Genomic DNA, 16463 nt, shown 5'->3' with positions numbered 1-16463 from the left:
AACTTTAAGGCTGGAATCCTCTTGCCAGCATAACTCTCCTTTAGCCAGTGTTAAACATACCTTGGCATCATTGTTTCCACAGAAAGCTGTTCTATCTGTCACTGGATGTTTTGGAAGCTGCAAGCAGGGCAGCTTTCTGTCTTGATACAGGCAGCTTCCTATGTTATTCCCGCTTCCCTACCACACTACGTATTTTCAACCATGATATGTCTATTACTATATTACTGCTACTTATGCCTGGATGGTTACACTGGCCAACAGGATTATAGCCCAAATCTGTTTTCTAACTAATAAGACTTTATTGGGCCAACAGCCATCCATCATCATCATCGTCGTCGTCATTATTTTACAGCTTTATTTCAGTATGTACCAGCAAATGATTTACTCCATTTGGTAATCTTTGCTTACAAAAATATTTAAAATCTATAATTTGACTGATTTCATCTCCACAGTATATATTCTTACAACACTGAATGGCCGATGGTGTAGTAGCTTTGTGTCTTTAATTCAACTGGAGGGGAAGGGTGAGAATGTAGCAGCACCTTTACGATAAACTGATTTTTATTTTAATGTGAGATTTTGTGGCTATGAACCTAGTTCTTCAAGATACAGTACAGAGTGATATTAAGGACTCTGCTATAACGTATATTTGTTCAGTTGTGGGAGTGGGATAGAATATAATAGGATCCAGAAAGGTCCAAATCAAGCCCCTTGCCATAAATTTTCAAAGGTGATACACTATGGTTAATACAGTATGATTGCATCTTTCTGGATCTTATTAACATTCTCGAGATTGCATGTAGAGCAATCCATTGTTCTTGGATTTAACCCCATATGGTATCTGTGAGAACAGTGGATTGCTCCTCCTGCCATTCCAGAACTTCTCATTCTATCCCACTCTCACAACTGTATAAATATGCTTTTTTAACCTGAAACTAATACTCTGAACTGCATTGGAAGAAGTGGTTTTATATCAATGAAAGATCATGCTAAAATTAAAAAAAAAACACTTAGTCTTAAAGATGTTGCTATATTCCCAGTTCCTTTTTATGCTGCAGATTATCTAACCAGCATAAACTGTACTCCCACCTCCAAATTACTCAGAATCACAGGCAGTTCCAGCTGATTTGATAGCCTTTTGCAGTGTACCTTTAACACTGCTATGTCAACAGCAATACAACTCTCAGATAAAATGTCATTAGCATATTGAGAAAATAGTCACACTCTAACACATGTTTTATTTAGAATCATGGCATTAGTCAAATTCTCCTTCCAAGGAGTATTTTTTTTTTAAGACTGGGAAATACTGTAACACTATGGAAATATTTTCAAAAGTTCACTATATTTAATATGCCACCATTCTTCTTTAAAGCGTATTAAAGAATCTCATTATTTCTTCAGCATAGTTTGCCTTTAATATATGTTTTCCCTTAGGGCATGCAACTGGGTGGTATGTTAAAAGGTGAAATTAGACTCCAATACAAAGATTCATTGGGAAATTATGTTTGCTGCCGCTTTCACATTTAGTTACATCCTTAAAGTTGCTTGTTCAGATAACCTGGGTAGTATTCATGATTGGGGAGTGCATTAATGATGGTCATTATAAAAATAAAGAAACTGTATTCTTGATTTTAAGAAATCAAGATAAAAAAACCTGCCATACCTTAGTGTTGCAGCATGTGTTTTGCATGTCCAGGTTTCATCTCTACTATTTCTAAGTAGGGTGAGAAATCCTGGGGAGCCACTTCCACTCAGTGTAAACTATACTAAGCAAGACAGGATGATGATCTTAATGTGAAATGTGAGTTTCCCAGATGTTTTTGTTATATGCCTTCAAGTTGACTATAACTTATGCAACCCTATCCTAGGATTTCTTGGCAAGATTTATTCAGAGGAGGTTCGCCACTGCCTTCCTGAGTGTGCTTACCCAAAGCCACCCAGTTGGTTTTCCCATAAACATGAAGAAAATATAATAACTGGATACTCTACCCTTTTGTCTGCGAAGCATGTAGAAGTTACTTTTTTCCTTACTAGACATTTTTCAACTAGCATTTTTTCCAATGCATGGGATAACTGTGAGGCAATTCATTTTTTAAAAAACCCTAATATCCTGATTATTAGGGGGAAACTAATTTTTGTAGTTTCTGTATTGTTCTCAATGTTGCTTTTAAAAAGCAATAGTAATATTAACACATATTATTTAGAAGCTGTTGAAATCCAAGCAAGAAGATTCTGTTTCATAGCATCTTATTTTAACAATGTCAGTAGTAGTTTGTTCAAATATCCTTGTTAGCATTGGGTGTTTTTTGGAGAGTAACACCAAGAAATGAGGTATGCAAGTTTTAGATATCACATCAGACTCATTTTATGCAACTATGTGTATTTTACAACTAACATCATACAAAATAGACAGTACCATTGTGCCTGTAGAAGTACTGCAGTTTAAAACAGAAAAATACATTACTACAAGAAATCAGCAAACATCACAATTGTCAGGGGCTACAAAATTCCAATATTCTAGATGAAAGGCTGTTATACTTAATATTTTTAGGTTAGAGTTATTACCAAAATTTCCACCCTATTGTTTTATACTGGTTTCAAAATAAACACTTTCAGAGAGGAAAAGTGAATTCTTTGCTAGAATGGGAATGGTGCTTCTTGCACCAATAACTGGATGACCTGTGTAGAAACTTTAACAGCCCAATTCTACCCATTTAAATTCCACTGACTTCAACAGGACATATTCCCAGAATAGTAGGAATAAGATTACAGCCTGAAGTAAGAACCTCAAATATATAATTTGACTAGATAACTTCTCTTGCTCTTTTAGTGTCCCTACTGCTGATGGCCCTATAGTAAAGGGAGCCATTCCTGCTGAGTCAGTCTGCATCTTCAAGAATGGTTATATGATGCTGATGCGAGCAAGTAACGGAGCAATAGGAAGACATAACAAGTTTTAGAGGAGAATGAATTAGGACGCTTTCATTATTGATGCAAATAATAATTGTGTGGTGCAATTTTAAGCTTGTTTACTTAAAAGTCAGTTCATAAGCACCATGGGGCTCATACCTTATAAAGGCTGTAGCATCAGGTTGCAGATTCAAAACTTTTAAAAGGATTACAGTGAGAGACTGCAGTCGCATAAAATTTTATCTTGCCATCTCACTGAACCAAATAGGACATTTTTGACTAAGCATGCATAGGATTGTGCGGTCAGTTATAATAAATGATTTCTGAATTGTTAGGACAGCAGGCCAGGAAACAGCATCATTTTAGAACCGAATGTACATTCTGAGCTGTAAGCACCCTTAATTTGGTTGGCACACTTATGTATAAAAACACTTTTTAGTGTTACAAACCATCTTCCCTCCTAATGTATTTCTTATTATATTTCTAGTGAATGAATGGTTGTTTAATTTGTGCATCCAAACATTTAAACTGATTGTAAACAAAACTGGAAAACCTATACTCATAAAAATATTTTATTGGAAAGTTTACATAATACCGAAGGGGACTGTAAATCTTTTTTGTTCTGTATCTATATATTGCTAAAATGCATAAATGTTCACAACTATATCAAAAACAAAGAACTGCATTTTTCCTATGATTTATTCTATAATATTTAATAAAGGATCTTTTATTTAAAAAAAAAAGGCTGATATAGGAGCAAATGTTATATATACACACTACTTGCTTATTTATTCACTCTGGTGCAACATTTAATATCATTGGCCTGGATCCAAAAGGCTGCACAGGGAATTTCCACACACACGCACACATGCTCACGCACAAACTCGGCTTCCAAGGCTTACCTCTTCTAGCTGCAGTCCTCTGCACTGCCCACTTCCAAGACTCAGGAGATCTTTGGGAATGGTCTCTGATGCAGTGCAAAGAGACATGGCTGAAGAAGAAAAGGGAAACCGCAAGCTTGCACTAAAACTCTTTTACAAATGTAAGAGCCTCTTTGGATCCCAGCCTGCAGCTGAACTGATATATCACTTTAACACTGAACTACTCTTGGTGAAGGAAAGATGGCTAAGCCTAGTGGAACAGTATTAATTTTGAATTTTAAGGTATCAACAGTAGTTAGGTATAAAATCCAGATTATAAGAGGAAATAAAACAAAAAAAGCCTAATAACTTGAGAACAAATTAATGTTCCTTAACATAGAATACCAGTGTATAAGGACAAGGTAGTACTATACTTGAATTATAAAGCTAAACAGTTAATGCTTGTAACAATTTACTCTTTTTTTTTTGCTTGTAAACATTACAAGAAATGTTCTAAATGTGTGAGGAAAATAATGGAGAAGCCAGCAATATAATTTGTAACAGTAATCTAGTAAAGTGTGTCAGACATTGGCAAAAATTCATACAAACGTTTTATTTAATAACATTTTTCCTATTCAACCACACCAAGTACCAGCAGGTGTTTTAAAGATAATCATTACGAAAAGTCTTTTGCAGCAATAGTTGATTAAGTTGATCTTTGACTTGCATACATATAACTATGTTTCACAATTCTCAAATAATACATATTTAGGCAGTTTGAACTATGTTATAAAAATTTAATTCAGTACATGCCAATAGTATAGAATCCAAGAGCTGTGTTAGAATTCACTAAACTAAATGTGAAAATGGACTTACCAGTAACACTGCATCAAGAACATTCAAACCACATTTTCATGGCACTTTTTTATATGCAGATTAAAAAGTTGATCTGAAAATGTTTTTCATATGGCAGTGAAATTTAATTTCACTGCTGCACTTTACTTGTATAAAACAGCATAAATCATACTGGAGTAAACATACAAATCGTGCATGGTGGGTAACAAGTCATGAAAATGTGGTAACTGTTGGCAGAAGTTGTGTATATTTGCAAATTCTGGAGAGGAAAGACTAAAGAAACTGCAAGAAATAAATTTTAATGAGATTCTCCATTCAATGACGAGGCTTCTCCTCTAGGTGAAGACGACCTGGACATTCCTCTCTCTGTATTGTCAGAACTAGAACCACTCTGACTGTGCTGATCTGCAGAAGCTGCACTGGAAGCAGGTGGTGGCTTAGTTTTTTCTTTAAAGTCTGTAATAATGACTGTCAGATCACCAACAGTAACTTCCAAGTGTTGGGCACTACTTCGATCCACGTTTTTCAACCTGGGCCTAAAACAATATAAACAATCAAATTAAGTAGGTAATTAAAAATAATAACTCATCTCCTCTTTTAAAGATATTTTTAGCAGCAAACAAAGAGGAGACGAGCTCCATGTGCTCTTAAGATGGCCAACTGTTTATTCAGTGTTTAAAAAGCCCAACATGTTTCAGCCACACCAGGCCTTCTCAGGGGCCTTCAAAAGAAACCACTGGAGTTGTGAACACTCCAAAATACAGGCCCATAGAGATAAACTTATCTCTGTCTCTATGGTCCTGTATTTTGGAGAGTGTTCACAACTCCAGTGATTTCTTTTGAAGGCCCTTGCGGAAGAAGCCTAGAGTGGTAGAAATGTGCTGGGCTTTTAAAACACTGAATAAACAGTTGATCATCTTAGAGCATGTGAAACATGTCTCCTCTTTGTTTGTTGCTTGGTTATGTGCTTTCAGTTCCTTACCTATAAACATATTTTCAGATCTCAGACGGATTCAAAAAGCAGCCTTTCAGTAAGATCACTCATCTAGTATGACATTATCTACAAGGATCATGAGCAGCCCTCTCATATCACAGGCAGATGATGCCTTTCCTGGCCTTGTTCCCAGAAATTTTATAACTGAAAAAGTCAAGTACTGATCCTGGGATCTTATATATGCAAACCAATGAGTTACAGCTTGATCCTCATAGCCTATTAAAACATTGTTCATCAATATTGTGGATATAAGGAAACAGATAAAATTTTCATAAACAGTAAAATATTTAATAAAAACAAGTACAATCCAAATAGGCATTGTGAATTGTTCTCAAAACATGGGGATAGCACATTTGATGGGCATAGTGGGATGAAGAATAGGTGTGGTCAAGAGACATCACATTAAAGAATACGGGAGGGACATCAAAAAGAGAAAACGGGGGAAAGAACATGGTATGTTTTCTTTAACCTTTTTCTTTTCACAACTTGCTGCTATGTTACAGTTGTAGCTGCTGCCACTGAAAGTTATTTTCATGTGGGGAAGCTCCAAGTAGGGTCATTATTATGATATGTAGTATCTATAGTCCAGTACTGATGGCAAGTCCCAGACTATGGGGCTTGACAGACGGACAGCTCAACGCCGTCTGTTTTTGCCCCGGATTGAGGCAGCCGAAACCAGATGCCACGGCCTCTATAAGGACGAAAAAGAACCCGCTTCTCGGCGGGTTCTTTTTGCATACCCGAAGAGGTGCCATTGGTGCGCTCGCACACCATGATGAAGCCCTTTGTATGTAGTGCCATTTGGGTGCTGAGCCTGAGGGATGTCATCATAGCGCGCCCCGTGTGTACATGCACGCTCCAAGATGGCACCCAGGCAGCAGAACTAGGGCTTGGAGCGTGTGCATGCTCCGCCCTAGTTCAGCCGTAGTTCGCCTGCAGGCTGGCACAAAGTGTCAGTCTTTACAGGCTCAAAGTGATACAACTCTGGAGATGAGATTGTAAGAGCTCTGTTGTATCAAACCATAATCCACCAACTAGCATCGTGCACAATGATCATCTAAATACAGTGGTCCCCCGGGTTACGAAATTAATTCGTTCCGCTGCCCTTTTCGTAACCCGGAAGGCTTTCGCAAGCCGAATTGCCATAGGCGCTAATGGGGAAAAGCCGCGATTTGGTGCGAAATAGCGCCGAAAAGCACCAAAAGTTTTTTCGTAACCCGAAAAAACTTTCGTAACGCGGAACAGTTTTTTTAAATAATTTTTTTTCGTAACCCGGGAATTTCGTAAGGCGGTGCATTCGTATCCCGGGGTACCACTGTATTTCTTTGGAAAGCCACAGGCAAAGTAAAATTGAAAACTTTTCCCTGATGTTGTTCTCCAGAAATGGTATTTAATAGCTTACTGCCTCTGAACATACAGGTTCCATATAAAGCCATTTTAGGTGTAACACTTCTCAGTTTATTAAACTAAAGGCTTGTTGCCTGTATTGTTCTTCCACTCTTGTTTCTGGCATATTACAATTGAAAACCTTCTGAGTTCATTAACCAATTTCATTTCATGTCTTACTTGGTTTAGATTAATTGGGCCAGAACATTTTTAATTGTGGCACATGAGAAAGGAGGAGAGAAGCTGCAGTGGGGGAGGAACAGACACAAGGCTGGTGTACATTTTTGCTTAAAAAGCCATGTTACATCTGAACCAGGGTACTGTCATTACTAACAGCTACTGATAAAGTTATCCTCCATGAATCCATGAAGAATAACTATCCTTCTTTAAAGTCATCTTAGGGGCTCTCCACACCGCCCCAAAGCCAAACTGGGCGGCGACTCTCCGGACCAAAAAGAACCTGGAAAAACTGGGTTCTTTTTGGTGCACTGGGACAATGTCACCAGTGCGCCATTAGTGCACTGTGATGTGTCCAAGATGCAAATGCAGTGCCTGGCGGCGCGGACACAGCACCACGCTTGCATCACGCACCTGGTCTTTGACCGTAATAAAGAATTTGAATTTGCATCACGTATATGCGCCATGTATGGACGGCACCACATAAAGATGGCGCCATCCATATGTATTAGGGTTCCAGAGATTACAGTGCTGGCACAGCGCTTTTGGCCTGCCTGTTTTGGGCCTTAGCTACTTATCATAGGACCTTATCACCCACAAATGTGGGAAGTTTATCACACGACATTACTACCAACGTGAAATAACGTGAAGATAAAGCGAAAGCAAAAGGGGCAAAATGGCAGCTTTTTACTTTCAAAACTTCCCAAAAGTAAAAAAGTTGCCGTTTTTGTCCCTTTTGTCTTTGCTTTATCTTTGCATTATTTCACTCTGGCATTTGTCGAGTTTTTAAAATTTAAATCTACTTTAAATCCCATTTCTTAGTGAGATTTCGCTAGTGTGATAAGGTCCATACTATCACCTTATGGCAGTGAAATGTATGAATTGACTTTTAGTATGTAAAAAATTTACCAATGAATTTCAGTGGATGAACCTGAGTTCTAAATTATTCAAGAGAGAAAAAAATGTCTTAACTATACCCTTGCACAATTGAAAAAATTCTATAGCACTTTCTATTTAGTCTCCCTAGCTTTCATCTTAAAAAGGGAGGGAAGAATGAAGGTCACAAGTGGACCTTTGGGGCCCTCTAAGCTCCTTGGTGAACCTCAAAGTTCCCCAATCCTTTAAAAGGATTTATTAAATTGCTTCTGCTGATTTTTGAGCATCTAAAATCAGACTAAAACTACCCAGGCTACTTCAAATGCAATGATTTACCTTTACCATTCCTCAGTCCCAACACAAAAATCAGCCAAAATGTTGTCATGATGTCACTTCTGGTGCACTCAAAACATAATTACGTGGCCCATGGAGGGGCCTTACACATAAACAAAGCAGTTGCCCATACCTGGATTAAACTAAATCGCCCCAATAGTTTGACCTTTAATTATAATGCTGTCCTCCATGAAGATAAGTGTAAGGGAAGTGATACTGCTGATCATTTTAGTTTTACTTTTCTGTAGACTATATGATGTACTCTATATCTGGTCACATCAAAGGTTTGTATAAATATGCTGAGAAATTACCAATATGTACCACATGTTTCACCAACCCCCATAGCCATTTACATATATGAAAGCAATTGCACAAAGTTTATAGTAGCCACCAATGGTATATAGGCCACTATCACTTATGTAGCAGCCATTATACAGTGTTAGATGTCATATCAAATATTATTTTCTTTAGAAGTCCCTTTTCCTGTGTTGCACAGAGAATGCAGAATTAAGTAATTCCCTGAAGCTGGTGTTAGAATACAAAAACAGCTTTGTCCTGCCCATTTAGTTTGCAGCACGTAGTAAAGAGCTCTATGCCCAAAACAGATGGACCAAATTAAGTGGCTTCCAGTTGCTTTGGAGGCATGGTGTTTAGATGATGCACACCCCCAAAGCAGCTGCAAGTCATGGCAAGGTAACACCAAGCCAGCAAGAGCCAGCCCTTTCAGGAGCGGATTTAATCTGCTCCTGCCGGCTGCCAGCACCAGGACTATGGCAGTGAACTCGTTTGAGAGCATGCCATGCAGTCACTGTGGTCCTGGGCCGGTTGCAGCTGAAGCAGCCACAGGCCGCTCCTTGCCACCTGTCTGCTTCACCCACTAGTGAATATGGAACTCAAGCATCTTCTTTAGGGCAGTTACTATCTTATTCATGGCTCTCTCAGGTAGTAAACATAATCTCTGGCTTTCAGGATGAGTCCCTAGCAGAACCTCCAACTCCCCAGCCTTGATGAAGACTAAGATTGCAAAATCAGATAATGGTCTTTAAACAACAGTTCAGTCATTTCCTCTAAGGAGTGTAAGTGAAAAATGCATGTGACCTGACATTGAATGGGAGGTAAGAATGACCAATTTCTGATAAAGTGGTACAGTAATAGTGCTTACCAGATAAAGTGGTACAGTAATAGTGCCTACCAGAAAAAACTTGTTGTAGTTTTTTCTGGCAAATATATTAAATGCACTTAAAACTGATGGTAGAAATTCATATTCCAACATGGAGTCAAAACAGGCTACTTAGCTGTAAATGTGATCTTTCCAGGCAGTCATCTGTGAACTCACACAAATGGGATGTGTGTCATGGGAGACCAGAAACAATATATAGGCGCTGTATAGACGGACCCTATTGGGCGGCGTTGTTATGCGCAAGGGGTGGCGCTTCCTGACGCGTCTTGTCCCTCGCACGTAACGAGGGCGTAAAAATGGTGGCGCCCTATACACATGGACGCTGCCATTTTGACGTGATGGAAGCCTAGCATCCGCAAGTCTCGGCACCATTATGGCGCTGCAAGTGCACCATTGGTGCCTTGTGGCGTCATAATGGTGCCGCAGAAAGAAGCCGCTTTTTGTGGCTTCTTTTTGTTGTGTGAAGGAGCCGCGCGGTTTGTCCACTGCGGCTCCCTCATGCAACAAATGAGGGCGGCAGGAGACCGCCCTTTCGGGCGGTCTGTATCCCGCCATAGTTATCAATCATAGTTCATTAGCCACACTAGTGTGTTGTTTCATAATATCTAACTGGTGGTCTCAGAACAGTATTGTCTACTGTGACATGCATAAACTCATGTAAATTTAAGGGAGAGTGGGCAGCTTCTGAGGAACCAGGAATGATTTTTGTCCTTAGTGGGCCACCTCAAAATGTCATCCTCCAAAGAGCAAGTTGTGCCCGCAGGCACTATGGGAGGTACACAATTTGTCACTGAAATGGACTTTTGCTTCCCCTTTCTCTTCCTAGCAAATGCTTTTTTGACGTAAAATAGGCCTCTCCCAATTATATTTAAATAATGATTTGAACCACCTGTGGTGGTGTGATCTGTCACTTGGGGAATTGCCACATGTGGCTTATGTACATCAGTGTCCCTTGTCTAAGACAGTGATCATTTCCAGCCCATTCATCTGGGATCATGCACAATACAGAAAATAAAATAACATTTTTTTTCAATCCTGGTGAAACTGGAATCTTGTTTACACCATATATACAGTGTATACAAATACGCAAAATTAACATTCTGAAATTACAGATACATTCTAGCTGCCAGTTGAAATTTTCCCCTCATCTGAGTATATCTGAATCGTGTAAAGAGCTGAAATACAAGTAGAAACCATCCAGTTTTCAGATTTAATTTGTAAATAACTTTTTCCTCACTCTGAAACCGCATGAAAAATGTGAAGAGAGAGATCCAAAAACTATATTCCATCTGTGACTTGGTTTGCTCTTTGTTGAAATGGTCACTGTTATAAGGCAGACTTCATGTCCTGAATTTCAAGAGAAAGGTAAACATGTCCTGGTTTTAGATGTTTCTACAAATCTATGTTAAAGTTTATGAATACTGGATTTCACGGGGGGGGGGGGGGGGGAGGGGAGGGGAATTAAAAAAATCATATGTGGAATACTTTAAGAAATCTAACAACATAACTATATATACATACATTTTTCCATGTATAGATAAATGCACTGTGTGGCCAGCAACAAATACACGGAGCTGGATATCTGATTCTCTACAAATCCACGCAGCTATGTGAGAACTACTTCCACATGTTACAATCCATTATTACTGACACATGCTTAAATATAACAGCAATGAATGTAGGGCAAATTGAGTGGATCTTTCCCATATGATCATTAACCATGAGTCCTAAAGACAATAATGAAACAGTATTAATATTACACACACTTCCTCATGATTGGTCAGGATGTCATACCTAATGTCATAAAAATAAATTTGAGTAACAAAATATTTAATACTCTTTTCTAAGAATTTTACAGGTGGATGATGATCACAATATTGTAATATTTTCTAAACAGTACAAAACAATCTCAAAGTTTACCTGGTTTTCTTATGACTGTTCTTTTTGCTAGCAGTTTCCTTTTCATTTTTTTCCTTTTCTACTTTGTCTTTTTTCTCTTTCTTTGATTGTGTAGGGGGCACAAACTGCTGGGTAACCTGCTGCGCAACGAGCTGAGAGACAGGTCGAGGTTTCCTGTGTATACACATATATGAAAGCTTAAATGTTGAAGTATTTAACTGCATTCATTTCTCTAAATAAATCATATAGTTAGCAGTACATCCAACTCAACACCGAACCATGATTATATTTTTGTATACATACACTTCATTTTCTAAAGAATGCTAAGATTCTGAAGCCAGGAAGGTCCCCTAATGTCTACAGGTGTAAGAAGGTGTAAGTGTAGAAGACCAAAGTGTGTTAGTCAAGCAAGATCAAAATGGAATGATGGCAGAAGTTCCAAGGAAAAACCTGGACAAATAATGTCCCAGCATTCTCCTAAGGGATATTTAACTTACGAAGCTCAGAGGACTGTAACAATGAAAAAGTATTAACTATCAAATCAACAAAGTTCTTGTGTAGTAATCGTGTACTTATGCAAATGCCTGTTGAGAGGAGTAAAGCAATCCTGACCCCAGATCTTCTGGCTTCAAGAGAGATTAGGATATGGGGGAAGCAATATCCCACTAGCAGAAACAAGCTCTACGAGCTATGGAGCATGCATTCAGTCCAGTGCTCCAACTCTGTCCGCCACTGCTAGTGTTTCCATTAGCAGAAGTACATGTTAATACTCCAGCACACAATAAGGACAGAGGTTTTGGAGATAGTTTTGAATATTCTGGACCTAAGGTTACTGTCTCCACAGGGGAACAGATTGGGCTCCTTAACTATGCCAACAACCCAGTTCTTCTCCCAATGAGAGAGCGCATTTAAAATTTTAAAACTTTACCAGGCTGAAAAAGCTAGCAAAACTTCCCACACACCTTTTGTCTTGACCAGTGTGAGCCAAGATCTGTTGTTTCACTCTTTACCAGCTTCACTTAATATAGTACTGCTGCTTTGTCTTCAGTTAACTGAAGGGGCAGCCTGCACCAGCCCCTTTTCGCAGTGGACTGGGGCCAGGGCAACCTCAGCAGTAGCCCTGCAGCCCCAATCTACTGTTTTTCAAGGCCAAAAAGAAGCGGCAAAATGCCCCAGCACTGTAAGTAAGTAAAAGTTTATTTATATACCGCCTTTATAAGACCAAGGCGGTTTCCAACATACATACAACAATACAGCAATATAAAAACATCAAAACATAGCATTAAAAATCTTTTACAATAAAACAATAAGCACCACAATTCGTGCCAGCTTGACATGCTGACGAAGGGGGCGAGGAGAGAATACTTTAGGGGTCAGGGAGTCAGGGCTAAGCTTGCTCAAACAAGAATGTTTTTAACCCCTTCCTGAACTGGGTAAGGGAGGCGGCTGAGCGGAGCTCAAAGGGTAGCGCGTTCCAGAGGCTGGGGGCCGAGATGGAGAAGGCCCTCTTAGTGGTGGCAACTAATCTGGCCTCTGGAACCCTTAACAATTGCTGCCCAGTTGATCTGAGTGTGTGGGGCGGAAAAGAGGTGCCTGGAAAAGAGGTGCCCTTGCGCCTTAGGCACGAACAGCACCCCGATGCTAAAGAGGAGAAACCTCTGCATCGTTGGCGTGGCCATTTGGTTGCCACATCAACCATGTGTGGGCCCAAAAGGAGTCCGTTTCGGAGCTCCTTTCCGTACCTCCACTAAGCCACCATAAGCGGCCTGGGGCAGGACAGACACATCACATTGGGACACGGTGCATGCATGACATCATCGTTACGTGTGCCATGTGGACCACGCTGCGTAACAATGGCCCTCCCTACACATACTAGGGTTAGGGACCGTGCGGTTGGTGCATGGTCCCTAACCCTAGTATAGCCAGGAGTACTCCGCATTTGGGTGATTTAGAAGTCACCTGAACTCAGCTAAATTACTTCTCAGTGAAGAGACATAGGATTTCATTATCAGGCTGCAATCCTGTACACTATTTCTAAGTAGACATGCTTAAGATTGCATTATATATCTCTAATATCTCAGAATAAAACTTACTTAGACTTATTACAGACCCCAAAAATAAATGGAACCAAACTACATATTGGTTAAATCAGAATAATACTTTCTAGGAAAAAAAACTGAAAGATTTTCCAGAAAATGTTCAATATCCAATATTGAATCAAGGGATCTGATTTAGCATATATGACTTATATACAGCATACATCATGTTAATTTTGAATGATATATAAATAAATCAGGGTATCTCTATTACCTCAAAGCAATCAATCTGAAATATGTGATGAGGAAAAGATCAATAAAAGAGTGCAGTACTATATGTAACCAATCAAAATTAAGTCATACTATGTTTAAAGGAACACACTCTCAGAACAACTGGGAAGAATCTACTAGATCACACAAAAGTTAGACTAGTAACTACTTTCCAAAGAGCATATTCAGTTATGACTCCCACGCTTTGGAACAACCTTCCAGAAGAGATCAGACTGATTCCAACCTTAGATGCCTTCAAGAAGGCACTAAAAACACATCTCTTCCGGCAAGCATATCCCCCTGATCTTCTATAAAGATCTGAAGAAATTTCACCTCAGGAAAAATAAGATAACCTTACTGCAGGATGCAATGTGGTTTTAATATTGTATTGTTACATTTTGATATTACATGGTTTTAAATTGTTTTTAAATTGTAATTTTAGACATTTTGTTGTTGAAATACTGTTGTAATCCCACTTTGATCCGTTGGGAGAGGCAGAAAATAGAAATAAAATTTATTATTATACTCCCAGGTAAATGGATTTAGCATTGCAGTCCTAGTTTGCAAGCCTACATGTAATAACTGATATCTCCTCAAACACAGCAGGCTTCATACAATGGGACATTCTTGAATGGACTGCACTGTTACTGTATTTTTGTAAATAAATAAAATTTATCTAGATATTTATTAATTTATTTCGATATATATAGTTCAGGGTGAATACCTATGGAGACCCCAAGAAACATTTTACATGTCCCTGACTCCATTCAGGCAGCAGATCACTATTTCTGTTGAATTGGAAATGATGTTCTAGTAACTTATGGCTGCTATTTCTGACACTTTTTGGCTGTTTATTATTTATTTATTTTATATCCCTCTCTTTTCCCAGGAATGTGACTCAGAGCGGCTTCACGGCATTAAAAAACTGAACAATTTAAAACATTTTTAAAAAGTATATTAAAAAGAATTTTTAAACTAGTCCAACATCCCAGCCTGTCTTTATAGGAATTCCTTAAACACCTGTGTGAACCGGTAGATCTTCGCCTGCCAGCAGAAGGCCATCAAGGAGGGACCCATTCTGATCTCCCTGAGCAGGGAGTTCCAGAGTCTAGGGACAGCCACTGAGAAGGCCTTCTCTCACATCCCCACCAACCATGTTTGTGATGGTGTTGGGACGAGGATCTCAGAGTCTGGGTTAGTTTATACTAGGAGAAATGGTCTGCCAAATAGTGTGGACCTGAGCCATGTAAGGCTTTGTAGGTAATAACCAGCACCTGGAATTGTGCCCAGAAACAAACTAGCAGCCAATAAAGCGGTTTCAGCAGGGGCATTGTATGATCTCTGTAGTCTGCCCCTGTTAACAGCCTGGTAGCAGCTCTTTGAACCAGCTGAATTTTCCGAACACTTTTCAAAGGCAGCCCCATGTAGAGCCCATTACAGAAGTCCAAACTATTGGGGGTGGGGGATGGAATACCCGTTAAACACTTCCTGGAGGCATTTTTTGTTGAAAATTGTGGTATATGGGCAATAATTATTTTTGAATTTGAGAGCTGGGAGAGGAGGTTGGTGTTAATGTCTGAAGATATGACAACAAAGTAGCATATAAGAGAAGAAAAAAGATGGAACTGAACGCTGATGACACAGTTATTTTAGAATGCTTAAATATGAGTACACAAGGTTAATCTGAAGAGTAAATTACAATGCTGAAATTGTCCACTCTAAGTAGTAGTGTATTCATTCATTGTATTGCTAACTAATACAGTTGGTCCTTCTTATACACAGATTTTTTATACACAGATTCAAGCATCCATAGTTTGAAAACGTTAAAAAAAGTATAAATTTCAAATATCAAACCTCGATTTTCCAATTTTTATAAGGGACACCATTTTGCTATGTCATTATATTTAATGGGACTTGAGCATCCACAGATTTTTTTTATTCACGGGAGATCTTGGAACCAAACCCCAGTGTATAACAAGGGTCCACTCTACTATGAATTACCATATATACTCGACTATAAGTCGACCTTATGTATAAGTCAAGGGCAAATTTCAGGGTGAAAATTATGGATTTTGATATGACCCGTGGATAAGTCAAGGGCAAAATTTAGAGGCATATAACAAAGCATCTAAAGGATGAAGCAAAGCAAAACAATGTCAAAGAAGTTACAAAATATCAGCAGAAATAATTCTTTGTGCTCACTCTTAAGGCTAAATGTATGAGAAAGTGACAGGGGTGGCAGTGTTTCCAGGACAGATTATACCCCTTTCACCAGGGGATGAAAGACTCCTCCCTCCATAACTGTCATCTTCCAGCCTATCAGGGAGTGACCAGGCACGCCCAGCTCCATCAGGGCTAGCCTGGAAGAAGGGACTCCTCCCTCCATAACTGTCATCTTCCGGCCTATGAGGGAGTTGACCAGGCAGGCCCAGCTCCATCAGGGCTAGCCTGGAAGAAGAGACTCCTCCCTCCAAAACTGCCATCTTCTGGCCTGCGAGGGAGTTGACCAGGCAGACCCAGCTCCACCAGGGCTAGCCTGAAGAAGAAGAGCCCTCCCTCCAGTCCATCTGCCTTGGTCCAGGCCTCAGAGGGAGAGAAGAATGCTGGACCTGATCCCCTCCCTCCCCCCCACCATTCCCTTCTCCTTTTGTGTCATGTCTTTTTAGATTGTAAGCCTGAGGGCAGGG

The 16463-nt window shown here is 39.4% G+C and overlaps 1 protein-coding gene across 3 annotated transcripts in view; it reads right to left on the bottom strand.

Moving 5' to 3' along the window:
• Positions 1-3466: 3466 nt before the first annotated feature.
• Positions 3467-16463, bottom strand: part of YAF2 (YY1 associated factor 2) — a 33562-nt gene continuing 20565 nt past the window's right edge. For all 3 annotated transcript variants that reach the window (XM_089524279.1, XM_089524281.1, XM_089524282.1), the window contains 2 exons: positions 11492-11644; positions 3467-5161 (listed from right to left, as the gene is read on the bottom strand). In XM_089524279.1, the coding sequence (XP_089380405.1) occupies positions 4924-5161; positions 11492-11644 (391 nt within the window). In that variant the 3' untranslated portion in view covers positions 3467-4923. The remainder of the gene's footprint in view (positions 5162-11491; positions 11645-16463) is intronic.

The sequence above is a fragment of the Sceloporus occidentalis genome, unplaced genomic scaffold (assembly GCF_023333645.1).
Source record: "Sceloporus occidentalis isolate IW3139 unplaced genomic scaffold, rSceOcc1.0.p SCAF_5, whole genome shotgun sequence".
In the NCBI taxonomy this organism is placed as follows: domain Eukaryota; kingdom Metazoa; phylum Chordata; class Lepidosauria; order Squamata; family Phrynosomatidae; genus Sceloporus; species Sceloporus occidentalis.
This window is presented reverse-complemented; position numbering and strand designations above follow the sequence as displayed.